This window comes from Athene noctua, chromosome 22 (genome assembly GCF_965140245.1).
Source record: "Athene noctua chromosome 22, bAthNoc1.hap1.1, whole genome shotgun sequence".
NCBI classification, from domain to species: domain Eukaryota; kingdom Metazoa; phylum Chordata; class Aves; order Strigiformes; family Strigidae; genus Athene; species Athene noctua.
In genome coordinates, this window is record NC_134058.1 from 6,086,468 (window position 1) to 6,106,264 (window position 19,797).

At 45.8% G+C, this 19,797-nt stretch overlaps 3 protein-coding genes and 1 long non-coding RNA gene across 4 annotated transcripts in view; 1 reads left to right on the forward strand and 3 right to left on the reverse strand.

Moving 5' to 3' along the window:
* Nucleotides 1-4,296: 4,296 nt before the first annotated feature.
* LOC141969145 (natriuretic peptides A) lies at nucleotides 4,297-6,919 on the reverse strand. Its single transcript, XM_074924621.1, has 3 exons — nucleotides 6,704-6,919; nucleotides 4,821-5,106; nucleotides 4,297-4,574 (listed from the first exon to the last, which is right to left on the reverse strand). The coding sequence occupies exons 1-3, from the start codon at nucleotides 6,821-6,823 to the stop codon at nucleotides 4,558-4,560; spliced, it is 423 nt and encodes a 140-aa protein (XP_074780722.1). The 5' UTR covers nucleotides 6,824-6,919; the 3' UTR covers nucleotides 4,297-4,557.
* A 116-nt stretch (nucleotides 6,920-7,035) lies between these two features.
* The window catches only part of LOC141969147 (uncharacterized), a 42,158-nt gene continuing 29,396 nt past the window's right edge, over nucleotides 7,036-19,797 (forward strand). Inside the window, exons 1-2 of the long non-coding RNA XR_012635002.1 lie at nucleotides 7,036-7,685; nucleotides 17,014-17,143. This is a non-coding gene — a long non-coding RNA (uncharacterized LOC141969147). The remainder of the gene's footprint in view (nucleotides 7,686-17,013; nucleotides 17,144-19,797) is intronic.
* Nucleotides 11,333-12,219, reverse strand: LOC141969331 (natriuretic peptides A-like). Its single transcript, XM_074924979.1, has 3 exons — nucleotides 12,023-12,219; nucleotides 11,619-11,913; nucleotides 11,333-11,479 (listed from the first exon to the last, which is right to left on the reverse strand). Exons 1-3 carry the CDS (start codon nucleotides 12,131-12,133, stop codon nucleotides 11,454-11,456), a joined length of 432 nt encoding a protein of 143 aa, XP_074781080.1. The 5' UTR covers nucleotides 12,134-12,219; the 3' UTR covers nucleotides 11,333-11,453.
* LOC141969146 (C-type natriuretic peptide 1-like) lies at nucleotides 16,741-18,877 on the reverse strand. Its single transcript, XM_074924622.1, has 3 exons — nucleotides 18,771-18,877; nucleotides 17,354-17,671; nucleotides 16,741-16,923 (listed from the first exon to the last, which is right to left on the reverse strand). The coding sequence occupies exons 1-2, from the start codon at nucleotides 18,867-18,869 to the stop codon at nucleotides 17,366-17,368; spliced, it is 405 nt and encodes a 134-aa protein (XP_074780723.1). The 5' UTR covers nucleotides 18,870-18,877; the 3' UTR covers nucleotides 16,741-16,923; nucleotides 17,354-17,365.

A 19,797-nucleotide genomic window follows, 5' to 3' on the forward strand; every position in this document is an offset into this window, starting at 1 on the left:
AGAGGCTGGAGGAGAGGCTGTTCTCAACACGGCAGAGCTGTCAACAGGCTTTCTGTTAAATTCTGAACTGTATGACCATACTGCTGGTAGCCTGTGGCTCTGGGCATGGTGCCAGCGTACTGTTGTCTGTAAAGAGTTGCTGCCTAGGATGACTGGGACACACTTATCAAGCAGATGTCAATCAGGAAAGGCCTTTGGGGGCCAAGCTTCAGTGAAAGTAAATCAAGCAAGCTGGATATGGCCAGATTGTTATGCAGATTGGCACAGCTCCACGCTTCCCTGCAGCAGCGGAGGATGTGTGCCCTATACTTCACATATGATTTCTTAGAGAAACAAAGCAGTGGTGACAGCTCCTCTTGGCATTCTTACCTGCACACTGGGATTTCAGTGAAACATTTCATTTAATGGGAAGCTGGAAGGGGATAGTGCAGCGTCTGAGGGGGAAAGAAACCCTCAAATCTAATTTGCAAAAAAAAAAAAAAACCACCACGCCAACCAGGTCACTTTTCCAGACGAGGCTTGTGCCTTACAGTGTGCGTGAAGCATGCTAGGGTAATTACTGTATTTCCAAGTTCAAAGGAAAGAAAGCTGCTGAATTATGCACTGCCAGTGAGGGTTACTGCCAGAAGCTATTAGGAAATGAGTATGAAGTCTGGCATTGCAGGAGGTGGCAAATGTCATTAGAGCTGGGTGGTGGGTGTTAGCCTGCTCTTTCTCTGATCCCACTGGGGTATTTTTTCCTTTGCACAATGAGCATGATAGCACTTGGATGCATCCTAGGTGCTGTGTTGTGGGGGTTTGATTATGGTTTATAAAGCCCTCTGATGCCTGACAGGGTGGAGGAGGGTAGGATTTCAGGACCCTGCCCCATGCTTAGTGCTGAATAGTTACTTGGAACCAAACCTGCATTAGCTGCTTTTGACATTAGCTCTTGCTTTGCAGTGATAGCTTTCTCCCAAAGGCCTCCTGTGCTTAGACTGTTTCTGAATTGTTTACAATTACAAGCTACACTGATTCCCTCTCTTGGGGCTAACTCACAGCACAGTTCCTAAAGCAAAATTCTAAAGTGCCTGTTCTGTTGCATGGCCTTTTTCCTACACTATTACTGACACGTCACCAACCTTCCCTTCCCCTAGGGGAATTTTCTCTAGAAGACTTGAGATGTATCTTGGATAGGCGTGAGGACTTAGTAAGAATTAACAGAGAACTGAAGATTAACATATCTTCAGTTCAGGCCCTCACAAGAGTCTGGTACTACTTGTTTCTCCTCCTGTCCAATCCCATATTTTCCTCCAAAAAGTTCTACTAGGATTAGTTTTCAGAATTTACAGGCATCGAAGGTGGATCCTTCCACATCATTTAGATGTGGGTCTGTGCAGAATGGCTACTGCTGGAAGGGAGCAGGGCCTAGTTAAAAGGAATACCTGTATCCTTTCATGGATAATGTGCAACTGTGCAAATCCACTGCAGTGACAGCAGAAGCAGAAGACATAAAAGGCTGACAGGTTAGCACCTGATGTGTATATGGGACAACAGGACTGTCCTTTGAATCTCTGAGCCATGAACACAAGTTGCTGTAAGGTAAGGTAGAGCACGAACATGTAATGCATCCCATGCTGTGGTAACTGCCTTTTCTTCCTCTGCTGACCTTTGGTGAAGAACAGAACTTGCCATTGGTACTGCTGCGTCACAGGGTATATGGCTGTTCTGTGAAACAGATGATAAATTAATTCCCTTGCTAGCTTGCTCCAGGATCCTTCATTTCTGCACCTACAGGCTGAAATTCCTGGCCTACCTTAAAGCAAGTTCCTGGTGGAGCCTTTTATGTTTTCTGTATGCACCCTCTTGGTCACAGTCTTTCTGTACCCTCTTCAGAAGGCAACCAGTGCAGCTCTGGAGAGACATTTAGCTTTCAGATGTCCTTGCTTTCTCCATAAGCAGTGGGTTGCTTTTCTGTGAGTGCTTATGTGGGACTGGCTGCTCCCAAGACAGTTCCCTGCTCTCTCTGATCCATCTCACACAGCAACAGTGGTAGCTTTGCTTGTCCTTGGAGGTGATGCTCTTTGCCTCTAGAGCCGATCAGTGCTAAGTGTCTCTCATTCAGCTTTTCCAAGTGCTCGTTTCTGTGTGCAGTCCTATTCTGACCTGACTCTGAGATTTCCCTGGGGGAGCTTTACAGCTCAGTGTGTTTATGGGAATAGCAGTAAAAATCCAGCCACAGAGATGCTTTTTTCCTAGATTGCCTACTCTCAATTAGGTTCTCCCAGACCGCAGGGTCTATTAAAATACTGTCTGCAAGCCAATACAGACTTGTTCCACCAGGAACTGGCTTGCTGTTAATACTGGACCCACCTGGCTTTGGGTCAGGCAGCACCAACTCTTCTTGCCATTTTTAGCACATTCCACTGAACTCATTAGTGCTTTGTGCCTTGAGGGGCTGACAGGGAGGGACAATTTACAGTGTCTATGCAAGTTTTGCTTGACTGGGTAAAATTCAGCTCCAGCAAGGGCTGTTACTGCTAGAGTATGAGGATTGTTTTTACTTTCCTTTATAGCAGCACATGGGAAGTCAGGCTGTTGCCCATCCTAGTGTGGAGGGATCCACCTGAGCATTCCTGTCTTGCTGCAGCAGGGGTGTGTTTGGAAATTCTGTTTGAGAAGACAAAGCCCCATTGTTCCCACAAAGGCTCCCTAGAGGATGACTTAATACCACCTCGATTTGTGAAACCGTTTCTGAGTAAATGCAAAGTAGTTTTTTGCTGCAGAGATGTCTCGTGGTAGCAGCTGGGAGTCTTGACCTGGGAATTGATTCTCCTGCCAGGGAAACATACATGGGCATATTGCACAGAGTATTTTATCTTTGGCTGACGCTGCTGGAAGGAGAGGCTCTGACATGTGATTTGTATCACACTCGGTGTTGTTTCCCCTTGAAGTGGAGCAAAATGATTGCCTCAGAGTAGGCTTCTGCTCTTCTTCCCTGGGGAAGAATCACAAGGCCCAGCATGGCAGGGACACGCAGGTGCCTCTCAGTGTCAGCAGTGCAGGGAGTGACTGAGAGGGTAGCTTGTCAGAAATGTGATGTGTGACATAAACCCTGTAACAGTGGCGCAGCAGCCCTAGCTGTGAACAGGCATGTGCAGGAGTGCCGTGCCATTCAGCACTCAGACTTGCAGTATCACAGTAGCTATGGTACCTGAGAGCTGTTGTCAGGAACTGTCATGGCTCTGGCACATCTGCCTCCCTGTAGCCTATCTTGACCAAGTATTGTTCCTCTCCGTGGGCACATATGTATAAACAAAGTCAGAATTAGGCTTCTGCAGCTGAATGTATCCTGGTGCCGCTGTGTTCTTAGACCCTGACTGAGCTTGCTGGGGTGTTCAAGTAATGGATGCTAGGAACGAGACCCAAAATTAGATGCTCAAAGTAATGCAGTTTCTAGTGGTACATGCAGTCACAGGACAGTTGGGTTGAGCCTGGGCTCAATGTCGTTGCTGTGGCTGATGGGAATCCAAGCTGTTCGGTCCCTGGGGTGCTAACTGTATGTGGTCTTGGCAATATAACCCTATTTGGAGGGGGGGAGAATGTGTTTTGGGTCAAACTCAGATCAGAGGTGTGAAATCTCGCTACAGAGGCTTAAATGAAACCTTTATCAGACTTGCAGTGTTCCCATTAGCCATGTTTAGAACAACTTTATGAGGGGCCATTTCCAGAAAGTGGTAAATGTTTTGTATAAGTTGCTTTGTAATTGGTGTGATCCCATCTGTCCCCACATGAGAAATACCATGGTAGGATTCAAGCCCACTGAGGATCCATCAGGGAACACTGGGGATCAGCACCTCGGCCACATGCACAGTGAGACAAGACACAGTTAATGATGTATCTTTCTGTTGATGCTCATAACCTTTATTTGCTCAGTGCTAGAAAGCATATACAATGAATTCCCTTTCCTCCCTCTGGTTATCTTGAAACTTGTGGAGTGTTACAATTTTTCTTATTTCTTTTCATGTAAAACTTGCTTATGTGAGGGATTTGTGGCAGTTCCCTTGACTGAATAATCTATACCAGCAAAAGGACTCTCTTGTTGCTGAAACCCTGTCTATAGGAGGACTCAGGTTGGTCTTTCTATGTTGAGCAAGCTTTTTTTCCGGCTAATCTGTTATAATTTCTTAGTGCAGAGGAAAAAACTCTAGTGAAAAACTCATTTTTCTTTCTACCAAGTTCATACTTTCTCCATCTTGTGTAAGTTAGATCCAGCCTTGTGGGTACCAGAGTACCAATAAAACATAGGCTTTTGACTTCAGGAAAATACAAGAAATTTTAATGCAACAGACAGGAGAGAGGTCCAGCATAGATGTCTAACATGTTAGTTTTATTTAAAGATGTTTTCTTGGTGCTAGAGTAAGAAATGTTCTTTAAAAAACATCAAATAAATAAATAAATAAATAAATAAAAATAGGAATAACTTTCTGTTGAAGAGCTTGGAAAGCATCTGGCTTTCATCTTGGGAGGAACAGGTACTGTAAAGCATTCTTCAGAGTAGGGTGTAGGGATGTTGTCTTAATTCTTCCTGGAACCTGCAAGCCAAACATGAAAGAAATGTTACTAGAATCTGTTTCTCTCTCAGTATAGGCCACCATTGTCAGCAACACTTTTACCTACCAAATAAATAGACACAGGGTTTATTTTGAAAAACCAACGCTAGTTTAAATATTAGGCTAAAATGAGTTCCTTTCTCAAACTGTGTCTTACTGAAGACTGAAATGAGAACCTACTCCTCAGCGCATGACACAATTCAGCGAAATGGCTTAGGTGGGACTCACCATTGCAACCCATTCCACTCAGGGAGCCGATTCTATCAATTCTCCTCCCGAAGCAACCAGAATCTCTCATCATCCTGGGCATCTGCAGCCCCCTCAGTCTCTTGAGGAAGGGGTCCCTGTAGGACAGAGGGGTGCTGGGTGCCAGCCTGGGTTCAGCCTTCTGGTCATCACTGTCATCTATGAGTTCTGGTGGGATCTCCTCCTGGGTTTTGGGTTCTTGCAGGTCAGGATTGGACTCCAGAGCTTCAATCATTGCAAACTTATCCTCCAGTCTCTCTAGCAGAGCCTACAACAGAAGGATTGTTTTCATGAAACTCCTAGTTTTGTGGTCATTTGCTAGCTCTTCCAGTTACCCAGTTCTGCATTCATCAATGGTCCTATAGCCAGCCCTAGGGAGACTGTCAGGTTAGATCCCAGGGTTGCTGGTGGTGCTTGAGCCCTGTCCTCTGCAGTAAATCCCTGTTCACCTGAATTCCCCCTATGGGTAGCTCTAGACAAGAGCTGAATGAAGCTGCTTGCCACCAAAGTGCATCTTACTGACAAGGTTAGAAGAGCTCTTGGCAGAGAAAAAAAGCAAGGTCTGAGTTGCACAAGGAGATACTACTCACCCCAGCAATAGTACACAATCTCAAAGTGCCTCTGAAAAGGATTCAGTCCACTCCCATGCTCTCAGAAGTTGCCTGCAATGCTGCTATGCTGCTTGCCAGTGGTTGGCTTTTCTTTTTTTTTTTTTTTTTGGTCTCAGACCATCTGCTTGCTTGTCCCCCCTGGCTATTTCAGTGGACATCCCTTGGAGAAGCTCTTGGTGTCTTCACTAATCTCTGCCCCAGAAGTTACAGAATTGCTGCTCCTTAAAGTAACATACATTTCCCTGAACATACCTGTATGCTAAATTTATGTCTGCTACTTCTTCCTGGGTACCATTCTCTATAATTTATAAAGCTTTGTGTGACAGGGATCAGATAACCTCCTCAAGGGCCACTCAACTAATTAGAGGAGTCTAATTGTCCATCTCGAGAAGCAGAGTGGAGAGGAATGAGCCTTATGGCTTGCGTAACGGTGAATGCATTTGGAAGCCACTCTTCTCAGCTAACTGCTGGAAACAGCCCAGACACATGGGGCAGTTTTAGCTTTGGCTCACACTGTCCTAATCATCTTAGGGAGTTTGTTCTCAGGGTCTTTTCCTGTGAGAAGCTGGTCACTGGTACCAGCCCAAGGAAAAGTTTTAGCTTTCAGACTTCATCTTGCAAGACTGAGTCTTAAGCTTGTATCGTGCTGCAACAATGGATGTTCTCTATCTTTCATTAAAATATACATTTCATAGCTGTAGAATCTTTTCTGGATGAGTCACACTAACTGATCGTACTATTCCTCCAGCAACTTTTCTAGAAGTTTGACTTTGGGTGCTCCACTTTACCTCCTCATCTCCTATCCACATTCAGCCAGTTCTCTTAAATCCACCGAGCTAGAGCTGTATGGCTGTCCCTCTTCACTGTTCCTCCCATTTATTGGGATAAACAGGGTCCCACCTGAAAGTTTTCTGTTTGTTCTTATAGAGCTACTGTGATGATTTTTTCCCTTTCTGGGACTTTGCTCCCAACAAGGTGGATATCTAAGAGAAAAAGAACTGAAAACCCAATGTGGACATCCCACAACATCAGAATTTTGTTTCCCACTGCTACCCAGAAGCTCAAGTGAACCCAGCATGGGGCGATACTGCTCTATAGAGCTTCTCTGAACCCCTGTGAAGAACTGAGACTTTGTCCCCCAGTGTGTGATCACCAATGTGGCTATCCGATCACGCAGAAGAAAGGCAAAACCACCACCTTACACTCTGCTAAGCACCCCAAAAATTTAACCTTGCAAAAAGAGAGAGTCCTCACCTCCAAGCTGGCCAGTTCTTTGACAGGGCTGAGGTTGTAGATGGGGTTGGCTCTGCTGGACTGGAGTTGGATGAGCAGCAGCAAGAGGAATCCACAGGAAAATGAGCCTTTAGTGTCCATGGCGCTGGGTTCTTTGGGAGTAGGGAAGTTCAAGCTGTTTCTCCTGAGATGTCTCTTCAGGTCTCTCTCTTCCTTGTCCTATCCTCTCTCTTCCAAAGTTTGTCTTTTATACTCTTTGGGTGTGATCTCTGCTTCCTAGGTTATCAGTGGATTTATCTGGGGCACATTCCAGTCCCACTGCAGGCACGCAGCTCCGTCAAGGGAAGATTCCCTTTATTAGCTGTCATTAGGCAGCAGCTGCTGTTGCTGAGGAATGTATGTCACAAGTCAGTGATTTCATGTCACTCCCCCTCCTCTTGATACCAGGCGCTGTGATTACATAGTCCAGTTGGAAATTCTTAACAATTTTCTTTCAAGAGACCCCTATGGTCAGATTTACAGAGATGGGAAACAACCCTGAAACTGCTCTAAACTCCACTCAGTTAGAACCTTTCCACAGGGAAATTAAGTTTTATAGGGAAGACAGCAGGCTTTTTGGATGAGTATTTGGTGGAGAGTAAAGGCTGAAGATAAATCTACTTTTAGGACACCTAGAGCATTGTGCGCACTTTCCTTCTATATATGGAAAATGTACAGCCACCACATACCATGGAGTGTGCTGAAAATCTCAGGTTTGGGCCACTTCTCTTTTCCCATTGCTGTTGAGGTGATATCACCGTCGAGACTTTTTGTATCTGTATGCTGCCAACAACAGAGGTGCCCTGATCTGTACCTCAATGTGGATAATAACTTCTAGACATGACTGCGGGGACGGCGAGTACCTCCAGCCCCCCACGACAACTGAATTCGGCACCATTGAAAAATGCTAGTCTTTATTAACAGCTAAGTGTTTAAATCAATGGGATTTCTTTCAACATCAATGGTAAGGCTTGATCCTACATCAATAAAATTTAAAGAAAAGATGGTCAGATTCAGGAATAATCTCATACCATCAAGCAAGAAAACGACTTGCTCGATGAGGACTTTAGATCAATGGCTTTTGGTGTTATTCAGCAGAAGTATCAGAATCTGGCCCCAAGGAAGAATAAATGAATTTGTGTGTATGTGTGTTTTGGGAAGGGTTAAAATGAAATATTTAATTTAATTTATTAAAAACAAGAAGTATTTATTTTTTAAAATAAATTTTCTTTCTTTCAAAAAAAGTTTCTTTGAGAGCTGAAGTTTTCAAGATTAGCTCAAAACTGCCTATGCTTGAGAAATTACAAAATTGTAGATTCACTGCAAATTCCTCTTCCAGCACTGTCTTTGTGCATATAGTGCAACTAAAAATTGATCTTTTTTACAGAACTGCAGGAGAGTTCTAAATCGTGGAACATATTGCTTATCCCTCATTTTCCTAACATTGCTTGTTATTCTAAATGGAAAGAAGAATTAATATATGAAAAAGTTATCGGTCTAATAATAATTTATTGACTTTGAATGCAAATGTAAATCTTGAATCTTCTGAGTACAGTTTCTAAATAATAATACAGCAATAAAATATTTCTCATGTCTTAAATGTCTTAACATGGTGTTTGTGTACAAACATGTGCACACACTGTTCACATGATCAGCTACCAAAATTATACTAGAAAGGACATTCTCAAGGTTGAAATGTCAAGCTCAAATGCTACTTTTTCCTAATATAGCCCGAAGTCAGCCCAACTCTGCATTTGTTCTGATGAATCATTTTCTTATAAGAACACGCCATGTTATTCCCCAATGCTTTCTTTTTTCAGTACATGGAGGCAATACTAGTTTTTTGTATCATTGTGTGTCCCATTGTGTTCTTATTTTGTGCTATTAAGAAAGAACTAACATCCTGATAGCTTTTTAAAAAATTATTATTTAACACTCCATAGTGCAGTGGCAGTATAATTCAGTAATTACAAGTATTCTCTTACTGCTGCTCTTGGGTGTGTATGTGTGTGTTTGTGGAGGGCATAACTTCATTTTGTAAACCTACAAAGTGTGAGAAGATAAACCAGAATTATTCATTAGTATTGAGTGTCCAATTTAAGATAACTAAGATCTGTTATTGTTTTATTTTTTGTTTCTTTCCTTTCACACACTCCCCCACCCACTAAGTATTCTCTAGTGCTGTCTCTGTGCAAAAACATTCTGTTGCTTGATCTGAGTTTTACCCGAGAGCTCAGCACATCTGTAAAGCAACCCCTGCAGCATGAACCCAGCAGCAAGGAACTGAACAACACACTATCGGTCGTAGCTGTGAAGTATTTAGCTTTGAGTGACCTGTCCCTGTGAAACAATCTAATGTTCCAGAATTGTATTCAATAACCTAGACCCGAGATACTCCTTTCTTTCACTGGTTTGTTCCATTTCCATCTTCTGTATTTCACAGCAAATAAATGACATGCAGGGGCCTGACTTCAGTCTTGACAACACTTTCTAAGACAGAGAGATTTCTGTGCACTATTTCATGTACATAGATAGGATAAAATGGCTGTTGCAGTAGTTATTGTATTTTCAAAGCCAAATTTTGCTCTCTATTATCCATTTCACAGTCCTGCCAAAGCAAATGCAGTGTAAAATGTCAGAACTCAGCCTCAGCTCACTGTTGTTGAAGCTATAAAGCTTACTTGTTTGTTTGCTTGTGGTATCTCAGTATCATCACCCTGGCAAGATTAATATGAATTTGAGGCTTTATAACCCAGAAATGGATAGTCAAGATACAGACACTGCCCATGCTCAGCTGGCCATTTGGCCAGTAAAATCCCTGTTGGGAGCCTTAACAGGGCAGCAGGTTCTTACAAAAAGCATAGTGTGACCAGTTTTGGGGTTGGGAAGTTGGCCCATTTCCCCAGCATCCCAGGGTACAGGATGGGAGGTGTGGGGACGTGAGGCTCCATTAGAAAGCAGCACCGGCTGCTCGGAGCAAAGAGGGAGAACTCCAAGAGTGCTGCTGGCACCCCTGTGTGTGGATCCCTGTGAGGAGGAGGATGGTACATGGACTTTGCTCAGCTGAGGGCGACACTGCTCCTTCCCCAGCAGGATGGTGAGATGTCCTTGTTTTTCAGCCCTGTAAGGACTGCAAGCCTAGAGGCTGATGTTGTGAGGATGCCTTCTGCTGTCCTAATCGATGCCCTTTTCTGCTGCAGATCCTTCCATTCATCTTCATTCTCCTATTGCCGGTTTGCAGCTGGAGAGTGCTGAAGTGGAGTGAGAGACTTGTCTCACCATTGTCCGCTCCGCTGGGGATTTGTGAATCCAAGTCACTTGTCTCCCTCAGCTGAGTGGGACGTGACAAGTGTGAGCTGATTGTAAAGAGCCTCTGTAGTCCTGTTCTGAGGAAGAGGCTGGATTTGGATTCCTTTCATCTCCCAGTGATTAAACCCTTTGTCAAACTCTGCCATACCCTACCCGAGCTCTTTCCCTGCCTCACAAATTCATTAGATTAAGAAGGAAATGAAGAGACAAGGCCATCAGTGCAGGAAGCAAAAGGGAAATATAACAATGTCCGGTGCAGGACATGCAGCACCGAGATCACAGGACAGACCGCACTGCAATTAAGATAGTTAATTGGTGCCTCACTTTTTCCATGGGGGAAGGAAACTTATTTTCACCCCAAACATGGATCGTTTCTCCCGCTGATGGGGGTATATTCTCCCTGCGGTGTGGCTGCCCCTTCCCGTGCTGGGCTGCCCAGGCTCCGTGCGGGCAGGAGGGGCTCTGCCTCTCTCGGTTCCTTCGGAGCGGCGTGGTTGGGAGCGCCTTGAGCCTTGCTGCCTGCTTGGGGCTGCCTGCGCCTCACAGCCCTGCCTTGAGAGGCCACAGGGGCTTTGCGTGACCCCCGGGCAGAGGAGCGAGGGGGCTTTGCTGAAGCCGAGTGACCTGAGCTTGGGGCAGAGCGGTGCTGCGAGGTGCGCTGGGCCGGGGGAGCCGGGCTTGGCTGAGCTGCGGGCCCGGGGGGGGACAGGCCGAGCCCCGGGCAGGCGCGGGGGGCCGGGGGGAGCCCGGCGGGACTAGCGGGGCGACTGGCGTCTGTCCCGGGTCCTGAACGCGCCGCCGCCCCTCGCCCGCCCAGGCAGCCCTTCAGCGGCCGCCACCAAGTGTCCTTTTCAAGCGATGTAGTCCCTCTGTCCTTAGTGGCACCCCGTGCCACCCCCGGCACTGACAGCAGCGGCTTAGCCCAGGGGACAGGGGCGCGTGTGGGACTACCTGGACCTAACCCCAAGCCCAGAGCCCACCTCCCGGGAAGATTCCCAGCTAGCGGTGGTGAAGCTGTGGAGAAAGGCATCCCAGCTCGCTGCCACGGTCCCACAGCTGGCCCCGGTACCGGAGCCTCTTCAGTGCAGCCTAGAGGGTCAATGATCGTTGTTCTGGAAGGATGTAACCACCATCCTTCTGTTGCGACCCTCCGGCAAAGACTTGTGCATGCCGGGCGCGATGCCCTGGTCGGGGCCGGCACCAAGCCCTTACGGCAGAGGGGCCGGAGCTCTCTGGAGGGGGTTTCTGTGGCTTCTGACCGTGTGCTACGCCGCGACCGAAAAAAAACCACAAAAGGCAATGCAGGCTTTGTACAAAACTTTATTGCTCCGTAGCCCACCCCCGCGGGGCTCCGGGGGCAGCCTGGCTGGCTGCTGGCCGCACCCCTGGAGGCTCGGGAAGCGCTTGGGGGCTCGTCCCGGCTTCAGCTTCTCCCTCTCCTCCAGAAACCTGGGAGAAAAGGGCAGAGAACTGCTGGGGGAGCCGCTCCGGGGCTTTCCACCGGGGACAGCGGCCGCTCCCAGCGGCTGCCCCGGCCTCCGCCGCGTCCCTGCGCCGCGGGGTGGCCGGGCTCTGCCCCGGGACCTACGGGCTTTGTACTGGTTGCACCCCAGCCCCGTCTGCGCGCCGATCCTCTCCATCCTCGTCCCAAAGCAGCCGGAGAAGTGCCCCCGTCTGTAGGCGGAGAGGAGGCTCCTCCATCGGCTCTGCCCCTCCGCCGGCTGGGGCGGGCTGGGCGCCGGCAGCGGGGCCCCCGCCGGGCCGCCCTCCGCCCCCGGGAGCTCCCGCTCGGAGCCGCCGTGCTCAGCCCCGGCCAACAGCTCGTCCTCCGGGCCCGGTTCCCCTTCCTCCTCCCGCAGCTGCCCCAGCGCCTCCAGGAGGTCCTGGAGAGGAAAGGAGAGGGGAGGAGGGGCGGGGGGGACAGGGAGCCCCGCTCCTGCCCGCTTCGCCCGGCGGGACGGGTGCGGGTGGCCGCCCCGGGAGCCCCGGTACCTGCAGGGACCGCAGCTCCGCACCGCGCTCGCCGCCGGCCGGCTGAGCTCCTGCCCATGGCAGGACGAGCAGCAGCAGCGAGGCCCCGCAGCAGAGAGCCGGGAGCTGCATCCTATCCTATCCTATCCTATCCTATCCTATCCTATCCTATCCTATCCTATCCCTATCCCAACCCAGCTCGGCTGCTTTGCCTCTCATGGATACCTCTTATATCCTCACTCTGTGCCCGGAGGGAGCTCAGCTGCCTCCTGCCAGATCCCCGCAGGAGCCGGAGTGCCACACTCTGCCCCCCGGCTCTGATAAGGGAACTGGTTACAACTGGCCCTACAGGTGACCCTTCAGGAGAGGGGTCCTCCCTGAGTGCAGCAACTCCTCCAGAGTCATCTCCTCCCCTCCTGGCAGCACTCATTTTCCCAGTGATTTCTCCCCCTCCACTCTCCATCACTGTTAGGTAGGAGTTGATGCAGTGAAAGGACCTTGCACTTTCTGCCTGTTTGTGCTGCCTCACATCTGCAGACACTCAGGAGCTGAGCTGGCCCAAGCAGGGGGTTGATTTCCCCTCCAAGGGGATGAGGGATGGATCATTTCTCCTCTATGGGGGAGAATCAGAATTTTTCCTCTGTCACAGCAGTTCCCAACAGCTTTTTCTTCTCTGTGTACATGTTTTTATGCTATGTGAATAGATCATGTCCTGAGATTCAGGTTTAGAAGTTTCTCCTTCCTTGCAATTTTACATGATGATGGTTCTTGACTTCATCCGGCACTGTCTGCAAACCCTTTCCTCTATAGCAAGAGACACTAACCTTTTAGCAGCCTAAGTCTGCCTTGAGCAATGGTATAGCTGACCGCTTTTCTATGAACATTACTTGCTCTCCAGGCATTCCTTGGCTACAGAAGGGAATCAGTCACCACCCCCTCCTCATATCCCACCATCTTTCCCATAAATGATGGTGTGTTCTGTCCCCCACAACTTGGGTTGGAGTGACAAATTCCTATGGCACAAATGTGCTTTCCAGAAAGCCCACAGGCCTTGCCCAAATAAAGAGATTTTGTAGATCTTTAGATTTATGGTCCCCAGATAGAAGTTTCTGAATTACCAGTTCTTAGAGCTTTACAGCAGTTTCTTATTAACTTGCAGTAAAACTGTCAGCATCTCTCCTGTGTGAGTGGTGAATTTCAACTATAAATCAATACAATTTCCACTGATCCTGGGGTGCAAATCAAGATGACCCTGTTAGATCCTTACAGAATGAGAGGCAGAACCCGTAATATCCAGCGGGTAGAGCAGCAGACAGGGTCCTTTCAGTCACCACCTGGGTAATATTAAAGCAATTAGACTAAGTCTTTGCCCTCTGCCCTCCTCATTTGCTTAGCCAGTACACTCATAAATCTCTCTGATTTTCACTTGATATGCAGTGATTTCTGCTTGGGCCCTTATTTCAGAGACTGTCCCAAAGCTCAGCAAAGCCAAAGAAAACCTTTCCTCTGAGTTCAGAGGGTTTTAAACCAAGCTGTTGTAGATTTATCACTGCTAGGTGCTGTATGAACAAGCAACAACATGCATTATGTTTCTGCATCTCCTTCCCCCATTTTCTTGTCCTTCTGTTCTACAAATCTACCTACAACTGACATAATTTATCTTAGATTGAAAGCAAACTGGCAACATCAGCTGGTGTGGGACAATGATCTCTGCATCCAGCAGTCCTAACAGTTGGCAGGTGACTTTGTTTAAAGCATCAGAGCAAAGAAGAGTCTGACAGAGGAATGAGGTGTGTGTTTTGAAAGTATGGTACATGAATGAAGGAAGCTCGATTCAGGTGGGTTATGTTGATTCAGAATAAGAGCAGATAGCTAAGGTGAGGAGGTGCATCATCCTCGATTTTGTCTGTAATAAAGACAGACAGGAGTGGAAAAGGATAAAGCAGTGAGGGTGTGTAGCTGTGTGATGACCAAGGGAAATAAATACAATTTATCCCTCTAATACTGACCTAGGCAGACTTGAGTCTTGGATGAGGCCAAATCTTGATTGCTGCCCAACATCACTTATAAACAGGTACCCCAAAAGCAGATACACTTGAGAAAGATACTCCTACAGAGAAAGGGTGTTTCTTTCTCTGTAGGAGTAGTTTTATTGCAGACTTTTCTCCTCAGCAACTTCTGTAATCCTGGTCTGTAAATTCATGCACTACTACTTAGTGGAGATGGAAATGACACAGTTAGAGATGAGCTTCCCCCATCTGACTGGCATGCTAACTTCAAAGGTTAGCTTTGATTATTTAAATGCTAATAGAACTCAGTAAATTATCTAAAGTACAAACACACCTGGCTTCAGTCCTTGGGATCTAATTATGGAGCCTTTTATGTGAAATAAATTGTGCTTCCTTTCTGAAAAGTGGCTTTTTATAATGTTCACACAAAATGCCAGGTGATGAGATAGCACCTTACCAGCTCAGCCTCTGTGGAATTGGAGCTCTTATCTGTTTCTTATTCATCTTAGGATTCTGCTCACAAGTGCTCACAACTCAGTCTTCAACCTCCTCTGACCTCTGTTATTTGATCTGCAAATAATTTCAATGACCCACAGTTTATGTTAGCATAGCTGAGTTTGGAAGGAGGCTGAGGACGTTCGGGAAACAAACTCCAGTAGCATTTACCCTTCACTGGATTTTCAGTTAAATTTCCACGTCAGGAAGCTTTTATGCCTATGAGAATGTGCCTATTCCCAGGGTTATTGAGAGCTAGGAAGCAAGCTGTCAGACCCAGGATTACTAGGAAGGAGGCTATAATCTTCCCATTAGCACCGTTACAAAGCACCAGCTCTTCATTGTTTGACACCCTAATGTCCACGGGCTGTGGGAATTAACCTTTCCACCATACAGGCTGCACCTGGGGCAGCCCTGGGGCTAGAATACCTGAGGAGGGACTCTGTTTAAGAAAGCTGGATGCTTCCTCTTAAGTTTCTACAAGTAAGCGTGTTTGCTTTTTAGCATAAGTTGTGTACTGGGGGAAAAGAGGTGAAAAACCTCTTTCTGACTGTATGAAGGTGTGTTAAGTTAGAATTATGAATCAGAAATCTCTTTGCTCATGTTTCAGCAAAGGTCTTTGTATGATGGAAACTACAGCAAGGGACAGTGTATCTGTATGGCCTGATAAGACTCCAGACCTCTGGGAGAATTTGCCCATGAATTACTGTGCAGAAAATAGAGAAGCTGTTGGTAGTTTGTGCTTGGGGGGAGTATCTCCATTAACAAAACATTCTGTGCTTTCTGGTCTCTGATAGTCAGCTCTTAAGTGTTGAAACCTAAGTTTATGAGTTTGTTGTACTGATGTCCTTCCTAGAGCAAGTCTGGCATCAGGGTGGAAGCTACATACTGAAAATAGCATGAGAGAAGAACAAAGCTTTCTCTAGTTTGGCTCTGAATAGCTCTGCAATGGGTCCTGGATCACCTTCTTTCTATGGGAATTTGGGTTAGAAGGAGCAGAGCCAAATCATAAAGTTTAAGTGAGTGAGGCAGGTCCAGAAACTGGACTTCTAGCTGCTCTGTGCAAACAGGCTTTCTTAGTGAGAGCTGAACTGCCAGAGATTCGGAGCACATGCAGCTGGAGTGTTGCTGATGAACTTGATTTGCATAGATGTTTGTGCTCCGTGTTGCAGTTTACATCCAAGGGTCCTGATAGGAATAGGCGTATTACTGGAATACTTTCTTCTAGGACCATCTCTCTTGTGGGCAAGAAAATGGGAGGAGTACAACTGAGTAGCCCATCTGTCCAATCCAAGCAAAAGGCTAGAAGTGAACAGCTGTGCCTTCATTTGTGATTGTCACTGTAGACGTTGGTGTGAGCAGCCTCACTGATCTCCATGTAGCTGCTTGCAGAGTTCAGCTCTCATTAGCATCAGGATAGCACAGTCATGATCTTGGCAAACCAGCCTTCATACAGAATTCCTTTGGCTCAGGATGTTTGCCAAGTAGCTATTCTCTGATTTATTCATAGTTAGATTCAGTGAATACTTGGTTTGCTTAAAAAATAGAATGGTCAGATATGTTTTTTGTATAACCTTGACTGACTTTTTTTGTTTGAAAAATGCTTTGCAATATCTGGATCTGCCTATGGGAGAGTAAGGCACCCTTAAACTTTCTTCAAATTAAAAAAAAAAAAAGCTACCCTTTTGGACAAGGTGAGATATACTGTTAAGAAACAGTTGTTTTCCTCTGTCAGTGCCAGATCCAAATGCAGAGTAACAGCTTTCTACTGATGTCAGCTAAGACTGCCTCCCTTTTAGTTCAGATTGTGATGGGCAGAGACCTGGGGCTTGGTGTCCTGATTTCTGATAGCTCTTCTGTGAAGATGGCTACGTCAGTCTTGTGTTCCTGTTATATTTATGTTCTTTTTGTAAAAAGAAGGGCTTGTTTGATTATGTGTTTGTTTGTTTGTTTTTTTCTTTTTAAGAGCAGTTAAAAAGTCCTTTTTACTAGAAAGCAGCCCTCTGAAATGCTTCTGAATTTTAGTAGATTGTGTCTACTTGCAAACTGGGGCACTGTTTTAGTTTCAGGAATGATACATGAAAGCATCACAACAAAGGCTTGAAGCAAATTCACCAAATTATGAAAAGCAGTTTATTATCTGTGACATAATGAGACTTGTTTATTTATACATTTAATACACAAACAATACAAATGTTTTTTTGTAAGTAAATTTCAGATAGATGTTCACAAACTATTACTCTGATACAAATAGGCAGAACAGCAATGGTGTATTTCATTGGCCCAGTAATTCAGGGGAGAGGTGAGGTGCAATTTGCTCAGTACATCATGTAGTAGATGGATTGGTGGATCCAATGCGAATAAGGGCTCAATATCTCACTGAAAGGCAACAGGTCCTTTGACACCTCAAAGTCAGTCCTGTCAAGAAAGCAGAGAAATAAAAAAAAAAAAAAGAGAAGTGGACAAGGTTTCATGCATGGAAATTAACTGATTTCTTACTGTTCTCAGGCTAGGTTCTGCTCAGAGTTTCTTTGGATTGACACAAGCATCCTTGGGGAGCTGGTGAAAACCTCTCTGACCTGGCTTCTGTGACAAGATGAAAGACTTACAGCTGGCTTGGAGGAAGGAGTGAGAGCAGGTAAAGCAGAGATGTGGCATTCACAGGTTTTAAGTGCATATCTGATAACAGTGAATTCTGAGGGTAAAATTAGTAAACTATGTTTGCGATAGGAGGGCAAAAGTTACTTTAAGGCACCGTTTTCTTAAAGCTGAATTAAATCTGCTCGGCTGCATATTTATGCAAATTATACACAAACACACAGACCACCTTCCTCTGGCCTTCTCTTACCATAGTAAGCAGTTAGCATCCCAGTCCACTCAGTGACCCAATTCTGTCCAGCTTCACACCAAAACAGCCCCTGGAGAGGCCCTTTTTGCTTCTGGCTCGGTATCTACGGGGTAAACTTAGGAGGTCACTGAAGAATCTCTGGACAGCACTGTCACCCATGGACATGCCCTCAGGCTGGTCCCTGGTGTTTCTGGTCCACTGGAATTCAGCGTCTTGCTGATCAAAGGCACCTGCTGGGATCATGTTGTCTTGCTCATGGTCCCTCTCTTCTGAGACCAGGGGATGCTCCAGGTCCTCATCTAACAGTTTGGACAGACTCTGAAAAAGGGAGAGGTGGAAAGGGAGGAAAAGAGAGGAAAAGGAGGGGTTCTGGGAACTCTGTCATTATTTTTGTATAAGCCATGCTCAGTGCTAAGTTTGGAGAAACTTATTTGAACCTTTATCAAAAGATTAAAGTACTGAACTGATTTCTGAAGCTGATGATGGTTATCTTTAGTTTCTTGCGGCTCACCAAGCTGCTCTGAGCTAATGCTGTATGCTCTCTCAAAATGCTCTAAGGCTCTGTGTTGTTACTGTATTCTATAGTTCTGAGCTGACAAACTGCCACTTAAATCGTTCCTGGAGCTGGGCATCTGCGGTATGGGATAAATTGTGAAAGACTATGTCAAGAGTGAATAAGAAAAAATGGTTGATACCTTGGAATAGTAAGAGAAGTGATGCAATGACAGGACACATGATCAAACTGGTGCTAGAAGGATTATATATTTACAGATTGGGAGGAGGTTACTTCATATTTGGGAACACCAGATCCCTAGTTAGGTAGCTGAAATGTGTTTTCCTAGTGACTTAGAATTCCTGCACACACAAATACACACACATATACACAGACATAAATACACATACACATGCTTTCTCTTTCTCATGTTCTACCTCTGGGACTTGCAAGCAGGGACTGCATTACTGCACTGCTGAGCTGAGGAGGAGATCATGCAGGTCCAACCCATTAATTCCTTTTTCATCTTAAACCAGGGGCTTCAGGGAGGAGCATGCAGGTGACTGCTCTAGGGCTCTAGACTGAAATCCTTCCAGAAAAATTATTTTTACTCCAAAAGTTTATTGCTTCACTCAGTCATAGGATGACCCTAAATCTGCAATCCCCAAATTCACCCCACAGGAGGAAACGTTCTCCTTTCAATTGCCTCATGTGATCAGAAATTTAAATCCAGTAATCAATTACTTTAGTTTCCCTCCATTTAATAACTCTGTGTCTGCCCACCTCATGGTTCCTGCTGTCATGATCTGTTTAAGTGTCTCCTATTGCTTTAGCTGGGGTTGGAAGAAATGGAGAGAATGGAAGTGTCTAAGTCCTAAAGAAGCATCAGCTTCTTTCAGTTCTATTGAGCAGCCAGTCACTTACCTGTAAGCTGGAGATGGGCCTGGCCCTTGCCTGGTTTTGACTGACAATAAGCAGCAGAAGGAATCCAGGGCAAGAAAGGAGTTTCATGTTCATCTTCATGTTTTGTTGTCTCTGATTCCTCCTTCCCTTGAGTCTCTCCAGTTCAGTGTTGCTCTGTGTCTCCAGCTACCAGCCTTTATATCTTCCTCCAACTCCTCCCAAGTCTACCTTTAGAGTTCCTGCCAGTGCAAGGATTGGTTTGAGGTTCTGATCTGTTTTCATTCTCCCAGGAGGAGGAGGGAGGAAATAGTTCTCTTTTCTGATGGTGAATAGAAGGAGCATTTTACACTTAGGCAATGCAGCATCATTCTGTTGCTGTGACTCTGAAGGTCTCTGTAGCCTGCTGTCTTGGTGCCACTTACATATGTCAGTTTGCATAGCTCAGTGTTCCTTGGGTTGAATGCTCAACCTTTCCTTTCCATCCAAAGAAAAATAATTGTGAGAAAAGTATAAAGTGAGACAGGAAGCAAATTGTATCCACTGCACATTCATCTGGCTCCTTTGTGACCGTGAAGTACAAAATCAGAGGAATAGCTGTCTCATAAAACAAGCTAAGAACACAGTGTTATGACTTAACACAATAATATGGCATTAGTAACCTATGAGACAAAAGAGTGTGATTTGGAGAAGGGAAATCCAAGTCCTAAAAATCTGACAAGTTGCATTAATTACTGGCCTGAGTGAGAGGGACTGTGGCTGAAACCAGGCTGACATACACAGAAAGCTTCTACATAGCTTAAGTGAAGAAATTCCTCTTTTTCCCTGGATCCAGCTTAAAACACTTCCTCTATGTGTTCTTTATCAGTTTATCATACACAATTTGTATTAAAACTGAAATTAGTCTGAAAGGAAGCACAGCTCCAACATCTTTCTTACCAGATGTAGAGTTACAGGGACATTAAAAAGCTGCAGGATCAGAATGTGTGTCTGGTAGGGGTTTTTTAATAAACTGAAGCACTGGTTTCAAACAAAATTAATTCTGAGAAAT

What these genes read in the sequence shown, in the direction of transcription:
- LOC141969145 (XM_074924621.1), bottom strand. Translation starts at nt 6,823, where the DNA reads ATGGACACTAAAGGCTCATTTTCCTGTGGATTCCTCTTGCTGCTGCTC. An exon ending in AAGAACTGGCCAGCTTGGAG is followed by an intron (nt 5,107 to 6,703) that starts GTGAGGACTCTC and finishes CTTCTGTTGTAG; the next exon opens with GCTCTGCTAGAGAGACTGGA.
- LOC141969331 (XM_074924979.1), bottom strand. Translation starts at nt 12,133, where the DNA reads ATGCAGCTCCCGGCTCTCTGCTGCGGGGCCTCGCTGCTGCTGCTCGTC. An exon ending in CGGAGCTGCGGTCCCTGCAG is followed by an intron (nt 11,914 to 12,022) that starts GTACCGGGGCTC and finishes TTTCCTCTCCAG; the next exon opens with GACCTCCTGGAGGCGCTGGG. An exon ending in GTGCAACCAGTACAAAGCCC is followed by an intron (nt 11,480 to 11,618) that starts GTAGGTCCCGGG and finishes CTTTTCTCCCAG; the next exon opens with GTTTCTGGAGGAGAGGGAGA.
- LOC141969146 (XM_074924622.1), bottom strand. Translation starts at nt 18,869, where the DNA reads ATGAAGATGAACATGAAACTCCTTTCTTGCCCTGGATTCCTTCTGCTG. An exon ending in GGCCCATCTCCAGCTTACAG is followed by an intron (nt 17,672 to 18,770) that starts GTAAGTGACTGG and finishes TCCCTTTTTCAG; the next exon opens with AGTCTGTCCAAACTGTTAGA.